The following is an 8586-nucleotide window of genomic DNA, read 5'->3' on the forward strand; positions in this document are numbered from 1 at the left end:
TTTCTGGGGCATGTTTTCCGACCTCCTCCTTTGTCTCCTGGCCCCCGTTCCACCCACCCTGGTCACAGAGCTTTCTCTTCTTCAAACTGGTACTGGCAAGTTGAGCCAAAAGCAAATAAAGAGCTTGCAGTATGTCTTCAGTGTGAGATGACACCAGCCCACACATCTACTGTTCAGCCCTGTACTCACAGACCCACAATAAGGCTGAAGCTTACAAAAACATGCCCAGGTCACATTTCACCACAAAATCAAAAGGTAAAAATATTGTTTTACCTAAATCAAATGTAGCTTATTGAAGAACATTAAGTTCGTTTCCATTGTAACATTATTTTTATGACAGTTAAGCAAATTTCCTCTAAATTTTTACTGAAATACAATGCTTAATACTTATTAGTTTTTTTTTTTGTTGTAATTTCTGTTATTGTAAAAAGTGATTTATTACTTATATATACATTTTAGAGAAGCCAAGTTGCGATACTGAACAGGACCACATGGAGATGCCCAAAAAAAAAAACCCTAAACCAACCGCCTGTTGACTGCATATATCTATTACAGTACACGGATCCATTCAGTATAACTAAACACAGCAACATACACATGACAAATCAAAACGTGAATGTACGTGAAATGTACAGAAATGTCTGTGCCTGTGCATAAATACAATGTGCAATCAGTGCGTCAAGAGCACTCATACACGCATTATTATAACGGACTCACGCGTGCTTACTGTACGACTCCTGTATGCCACCGCAATCGTCTCGTCTTTACCTTGATTGCAGTCTTCGTACATCAAAACTTTACTAGCGAGACTGGTTATCCAGTCGAGAAAAGTTTGTGTCTCATCTGGCCATACAGCGGTGGGATGTGTTGACAATCCGTTCAGTCTGTACTTCACTTTTAACGCGTTAAGGATTGTAAAATGAATCGCATGCGTTAACGCGTTAATGATGGCAGCCCTAATATTAAATGAAAAAATTCACTTTTTTTATGATATTTACATGTATAGTAGTTTTTATCTTTTGATAAAAATGATGTTGTCTCTTGTAGCTTTAAGTGTCTTTGATTTGTTTGATTTGAACCTGAAGATAGTACATATTTAAATCACTACACTGTTTATTTATTTAAAATGTGGGTTGCATTTCTCTGCTGATTTCTCTCATATAAATGTTGTAGTTGAGCTCTGGAAAGGCCGTCCTTCACTACTTGAACATGCCTGCTGTTGACTGGAAGGTTCCCATGGGAACAAACAAATGAGCAGACCCTCGCTGGCCGCCGCCGACTGAAAAGCTTGACGATAAACTAGCAAAGAGTGTCAAAGTACGAAAAGAAGGGCGAGAAAACAGACAGGTTTTTGATACTGAATCACTCTTTGTTGAACTGAGCAAATGTTTTTTCAGTCAGAGTTAGTAGGACTGGAGAAGGGGATGTGATGGAAAGATCAAATCCCTTCCATATTTACTCGGCATTTCTTTTGTTTAGAGATTATTTACAACCACATGCTCTCATGATGTCATGACATTTAGGAAGCATCAGGCCTGGAGCGGCCGGTTCTTGCTCCGTGTGAGGTTGCCAAGTAGAACATTAATTCAGGCCATGTTTCGGCTGCTAGTTTAGTGGTCACTCTCTGTCTCAGGCCTGCCGGATTTAGTGACTGTCCCAGGAAAGGTCATTGTTTTTCTGTCAGTGCTGTAGAGTCATCAGACCAGTGGGGTTTTTATTATGGTTTGAGTCATCTTCATCCAGACTCCTGTTGATTGGTTTGACCAGAGGTGGTCCGGGCCGGTCTCGCAACAGATTTGTAATGTAACAAGTAATCTGAAACAAAACAAGCTAAGTCATTTTGGAAATGTTTGGAAAAGGCCACACATATACCTGAAACATTTGCGGTCACAGACTCATTTGAGAAATTAAAATCAGATGTAAACTGCAATCCGTCTCAGCTGATCGAATCACCTGAGACAAATGTTAGTAACCAAAGGAAACTAGTATTGTCATTATACCTTGTGTCTCACGGTCCTTAAACCAGCTAAAGAAGAATCACCATGACAAGAAATATCCCAATGCCTGTTACTGTGTGGATGTGCGGTTATTTCAGGGGCTGTTGTGTTGTATTAATTATCTATTTAAAGTTTACACAAATGTATTATTGGAATACTGGAACATCATTATACAAAAATAACCACAAGTTCTGTATGTACGTTTTAATGTCTTCACTTTCACAGAAAACTGAATGGAGATTTTGTAAAGCCAAAACATAAATTTTATGCTACATTGACCGAAATAATTCTACTTCCATAAGCTTCTTCTATAACTCCTTTTAACAGTTTATTCTGTGTTCACATTCTGAATAAGCTACAACATGTAAATCTGTCAGCTATGTGGACGCACTTCATTGTGACCAAAAATTATGCTAGAGTATAGCGATGTACCGAAATTTCAGCAATCAAAAGTTCTTCAACTGAAAATACCAGCAACCAAAACAGCGATTTTTGGTTTCAGGAACTTTCGGCTGAAAAATGTTGGTTTTGGAAGGCCGAAATCATTGACCGAAACAGTGATATTTAATTAGTGCTTCTCTGATGGTGCGTTTTGACTGTGTCCGCATCTGTTTTCATGATACAACATGGATAAACTCCCAACAGGTAAACATGTCAGCTGTGTGGATGCTAGTTCTGGATTAACAATATAAATTTCTCATGTTTAATCAATACTGATATAGATTCGTAAATCTCAAGATCAGTCTTTTAGTCTGTGCTGTTTTCTGTTACTTGAACTTCACTAAACATTTTTAGCGCACATGCCATCCAATAATTGCAATAAGCTTTGTGCTTTAATATGAAACAAAGTCTCAGCTTTCATATTATGTTAATTATATCACAAAATGCAAACAATAAATATGGTGTTGCCGCTTTTTAATGTAACGTGACAGTTTGCTCTGTCTGCATCAGTTCAAGCGGCATGTGAATCGATCATCTCTTCCTCTACTACTAGTTATGGCACCAAATAAATATGAATACACATCAGAAAGCATGCTGAAATAAACGGAACAACTTACTGAAATGTATCATGTCAACAATAATGTCATGTAACATTACATTTACCTCAGGCAAGACATTCAAAGTCCATAAACTCGATAGTCAGTTAGGGAAAAAAAAACACTCTAGAAAGGAATGTTGCTTATTAAATATATTTAATTAATTCATTAATTATTGAATAAATTCTATTTGCCTTATGGTTTTATGCCAAGTGCATCCAGAATTTTCATTTCAGTGCATCAATACTAGAGTAGCAATATGTAACATTTGTTCGTTTGAATTATTATTGCCAAAAAAATTTACTACAACTTGTTTAGCTTACTAACCGAGAACATGACACCCTGCACAAAATACCATAATTATATAAAATATAATTTCCGATTTTTGACTAAATTAAAACATTCATTGCATTTTCATTGTTTCGGTGCATCACATTTTGTACTTTACAGTTGTGTATTCAATAGCAAATGTGAGCATTATAAACAATGTCAAATCTCTCTAAAGTCAACCAAACTTGTCACAGGAAGTGCTCGTGGGGTTTACTTTCACATTGTTAAATTCCATATGCAGTGTTGGGTGTAATGCATTTCTAGGTAATTAATTACTGTAATTCAATTACTTTTCTCTTAAAAAAGTAAACTAATGGATTACTTATTTTTCTGTAATGTAATTACAGTTACTTCTGGTGTAACTGAATTAAATACCGTGTTGAATAGTTGACAATTCAGTATACAACAATAGTGTATTTAACATCAAAATTTAAGATCTAATGTTAAAATGCATGTTTTTAATGTCTTCGTATTTTAATTTCCTTGTATTGTTCAACTGTTCAAGGTTGGTATGGGATTTAGAAAGTAATTACTAGTAATTCAGTACTTTTTGGAGAAAGTAATTAGTCAAGTAATCTAATTACACTGTTGAAGATGTAATAATTTTTTTAGAGTAACTTACCCAACACTGTCCATATACACTATAAGTTGACTTATGTACATATGGATCAGATCTGTCTGTGTTTTTGCTTTATAAAACACTGTCAGATTACAGCACCTGCAGCGCTCGACTCAAATAATACATACTCATGCTGAATTTAAGCTATGAAATTTTTGCAGACCAAGGCGGAGCTCTCAATATTGAGACTCAAGATTGTACATAGTGTTACACAGAAAACAACAACAGAAGAGCAGGCGAGCCACAGGCTGCAACTTTCATGACTGCTTTCACGGATAACACGGCTTGAATTCCCTTCGGATTGTTGTCTGCTCCACAAATGACTTTACAGCCTATCGAGCCCTAGCCGTCACATTCTGTACTTCTGCTGAAACTTGCCACTGCATCTTAAAGTGTGAGATAACATATGTGTTTATACAAGTACCCATGACTCTGTGTGTGGGTGTGGAGAGTTTTGTTAGACATTCCTGGAAACAAGAGATAGTGAATGGGGATTAACATAATAAGACAGATTAGTCTTTGTGTCTGTTCATTTTGATTTAAGTGATTTTTTTTTCCTGACAGAGGGATATTTTTGGACACCATTCTGCCACGATATGATGTGAACGGAGTTCGGCCGCCCATCGGTCAGAGAACCAGATTGAGTAAAGGAGACATCGCACAGGCACGCAAACTTTACAAGTGTCCAAGTAAGAAAATTACACATATAAAGCATTTAGAATTACAGAAGGCTAAACTGTCACATCATCATCCTTCTGTATAAATAAGTAGAAGCTCCTGTCAGATTCAACAAGAGTAAAAGATGGTGAAGATAGAAAATCTGGGTCATTGGAAACTGTAAGCTCATCATGAAAACATGTCTGACTGCAAACTTCACAAGTATTCAGGTCTGGAGAGCAAAGTCATGCAAAAAAACAAACAAATGTTCTCTATCAGTGTTTTGTCTTGTTTTCCGGTAATACACCTAAATGTGCTTAAAACTAAATAAATAGTTATATATATTAAGAAAACTGAATAAGAAATTAAGGCATTTTGGTTTCAGACAATATATTTTGAATGAGTTTTTTTTCTTTAGTGGATTAGATTGTCTTGGATTGTTCCTTTGTTGAAAGGAGAAAACGTTGGTTAAGTTACTCTAAAAAATAAATGAATTATTAGCTGCTAATTACATCTTCAACAGTGTAATTAGATTACTGTAGTAAATGCTCTTTCTAAAAAGTATTGCATTACGTATTAGTAATTACTTTCTAAATCCCATATCAACATCGACCAGTTGAACAATACAATGATAAACATGAAACAGCTCTTTTAATTCTTTCAAATAAATAATTTAAAATTGCATAAATTGACCAAAGTATTTAAAGGGAGAAGGTTACATTTATAAACATACATTTTATCATTAGATGTAAAATTACATCAAGCAAACGCTTCAAGTGAATTTGCCTTGTTTGAAGGATGTTTAGATATTTTTTTATGGAAAGCAAGACAGAAATGCTCATGTAAAACACTTTTAGTGTCATTCAGTGGCATTTGCCCCCATTTCAGAGTTCTTTGGTGGGATTACATTGAGATTACGTTGTCTGGAAATAACATGGCATCCACAATTGATGTGGTGCGGTATCTTGGCGACGGTCTCCGTGACTCCCGGGCTCTGGAAGGCAGAGTAAACACTGGTCAACCTCAGGAAGTTTGTAATTTGTCTTCTTTCCCTGATAAAGCAGAGGAGAGAACGCTTGCTTTCTAGTATACAGCAACTAAACACAGTACAAGGGGATCAAGACATTTTTCATGTAAACTTTACAGAGATGTTCAAACATACACTACCAGAGAGTGAATGTGTAAACCTTCAAACACATGTCCAAACCAGCAGTACTTAAAAGCTCTTAAAATGTCTTAAATTTGGTTTTTATAAAATTTAAGGTCATAAAAATTTATTTTGCGGTGTGTACTTTGATCTTAACACCTTTAACCTTATAATTTATTATTCTCAGGTTAGGTAAAGTAAGTCCAGTCTGGCCTAAATTCTAAGCATTTCAAATTAATTACAACTTGGTCAAAAGACTCCTTTGTGGTATGTTCTTACTCAAAGTCTTAAAACATATATATCAAATATATCAAAACCTTGGTAGGCAATTTTTGTAATCAATTAAATTAAATTTAATTGGTCATGTTTCTTTTTATAAACAAAAGTATAAAGGCAAATAATCCTCAAACACTGAAGTTTAAAATACAGTAATCATGGTTTCAATCAAAGGTGTAGTCCGCTTCTTGTCTTTAGCTTTGCGTTTCTTGTCTTGTCCTGCTCTGGGCTTCTAGGCGCCGGGGGTACTGACGGTATCAGTATCCGAAGCAGCAATCTGCTCATCAGTCTTTTATACTCCTGTCATATTCTTGACATAAGTTGGAATTTCCCCAAATTTTTCAAGATCCTCCCAGATGCAGCATAGCCTCCTCATGTCCTTGAACTCCAGTAAATTCGACTAAGATGGCTGAACTATTGCGTGCCTACGAGAAACTTTTGCGTGTGCACGAGAAACTATTGGTGCCCACAAGAAACTAATGTGTGTCCACGAGAAACTATTGCGTGCCCACGAGAAACTATTGTGTGTCTATGAGAATCTAATGCCTGGCTACAAGAAACTTGCGTGTGTACGAGAAACTATTGTGTGCCCATGAGAAACTATTGCGTGCAAATGAGAAACTATTGTGTGCCTATGAGAAACTATTGCGTGCCCCCGAGAAACTATTGTGTGCCCAAGAGAAACTATTGCGTGCCTACTAGAAACTATTGCGTGCCCACGAGAAACTATTGCGTGGCCAAAAGAAAACTATTGCGTGGCCACAAGAAAACTATTGCGTGCCCGTGAGAAACTATTGCATGCCCACGAGAAACGATTGCGTGCCCACTAGAAACTTGCGTGTGCACAATAAACTATTGCGTGCCCACGAGAAACTATTGTGTGCCTATGAGAATCTAATGCCTGGCCACAAGAAACTTGCGTGTGTACGAGAAACTATTGTGTGCCCATGAGAAACTATTGCATGCCTATGAGAAACTATTGCGTGCCCACGAGAAACTTGCGTGTGCACAAGAAACTATTGTGTGTCCACGAGAAACTATTGTGTGCCCAAGAGAAACTATTGCGTGCCTACTAGAAACTTGCGTGTGCATGAGAAACTATTGTGTGCCCATGAGAAACTATTGCGTGCCCATGAGAAACTTGCATGCGCACAAGAAACTATTGCATGCCCACGAGAAACTATTGCGTGTGCACAAGAAACTATTGCGTGTCTATGAGAAACTATTGTGTGCCCACGAGAAACTATTGCGTGCCTATGAGAAACTTGCGTGTGCACAAGAAACTATTGTGTGCCCATGAGAAACTATTGCGTGCCTATGAGAAACTATTGTGTGCCCACGAGAAACTTGCGTGTGCACAAGAAACTATTGTGTGTCCACGAGAAATTATTGTGTGCCCAAGAGAAACTATTGCGTGCCTACTAGAAACTTGCGTGTGCATGAGAAACTATTGCATGCCCACGAGAAACTATTGCGTGTGCACAAGAAACTATTGCGTGCCTATGAGAAACTATTGTGTGCCCACGAGAAACTATTGCGTGCCTATGAGAAACTATTGTGTGCCCACGAGAAACTATTGCGTGCCTATGAGAAACTATTGTGTGCCCACGAGAAACTATTGCGTGCCTATGAGAAACTATTGTGTGCCCACGAGAAACTATTGCGTGCCTATGAGAAACTTGCGTGTGCACAAGAAACTATTGTGTGCCCACGAGAAACTATTTCGTGCCCATGAGAAACTTTTGCGTGCCCACAAGACTATTGCCTGTCCATGAGAAACTATTGCGTGCCCACAAGAAACTATTGCGTGACCACAAGAAACTATTGCATGACCACAAGAAACTAATGTGTGCCCACGAGAAACTTGCGTGTGCAAAAGAAACTGTGTGCCTATGAGAAACTTGCTTGTGCAAAAGAAACTATTGCGTGCCCACGAGAAACTTTTGCATGCCCACAAGACTATTGCGTGTCCACGAGAATCTATTGCGTGCCCACAAGAAACTATTGCGTGCCCACTAGAAACTTTTGCGCACCCACGAGAAACTATTGCGTTCCCAAGAGAAACTATTGCGTGACTACGAGAAACAAATGCGTGACCACGAGAAACTATTGCATGACCACGAGAAACGTCTCAGGTTACTTATGTAACCATGGTTCCCTGAGTAGGGAACGAGACACTGCGTCCTCTAGGGGTCGCTATGGGGAACGCCTCGTCGTGACCCGTGTCTGAAGCATACATTGAAAAAACACCAACGTGTGTCGACAGAGACACACTAGTTGAGTGGAGGCCAAGGAACAGGGGTCTAGGGGTCTAACCAACTCAGACTCAGTTAGGGGTCTAACCAACTCAGAGAAAGGGAACGAGGTCAATAACGCGTAACCCTTACAATACAGGATTTTAGAAAAGTGGGCAAAGCATAACGTGCACACTTACCACTTATGTGGATTTTAGAAAAGTGGGCCAAAGCTTAACGTGCTGCACTTATTTTAGAGTTTTCCAAGCATCTGTTTACAGATACCCGG

At 38.2% G+C, this 8586-nt stretch overlaps 1 protein-coding gene across 1 annotated transcript in view; it reads left to right on the forward strand.

The window, feature by feature from the left end:
* LOC107678424 (bone morphogenetic protein 1-like) overlaps nt 1-8586 on the forward strand; it is a 94589-nt gene that overhangs the window by 55940 nt on the left and 30063 nt on the right. Inside the window, exon 7 of the mRNA XM_016473678.1 lies at nt 4548-4672. Within this exon, the coding sequence (XP_016329164.1) occupies nt 4548-4672 (125 nt within the window). The remainder of the gene's footprint in view (nt 1-4547; nt 4673-8586) is intronic.

This window comes from Sinocyclocheilus anshuiensis, unplaced genomic scaffold (assembly GCF_001515605.1).
Source record: "Sinocyclocheilus anshuiensis isolate Anshui unplaced genomic scaffold, SAMN03320099.WGS_v1.1 scaffold112, whole genome shotgun sequence".
Lineage (NCBI taxonomy): Eukaryota > Metazoa > Chordata > Actinopteri > Cypriniformes > Cyprinidae > Sinocyclocheilus > Sinocyclocheilus anshuiensis.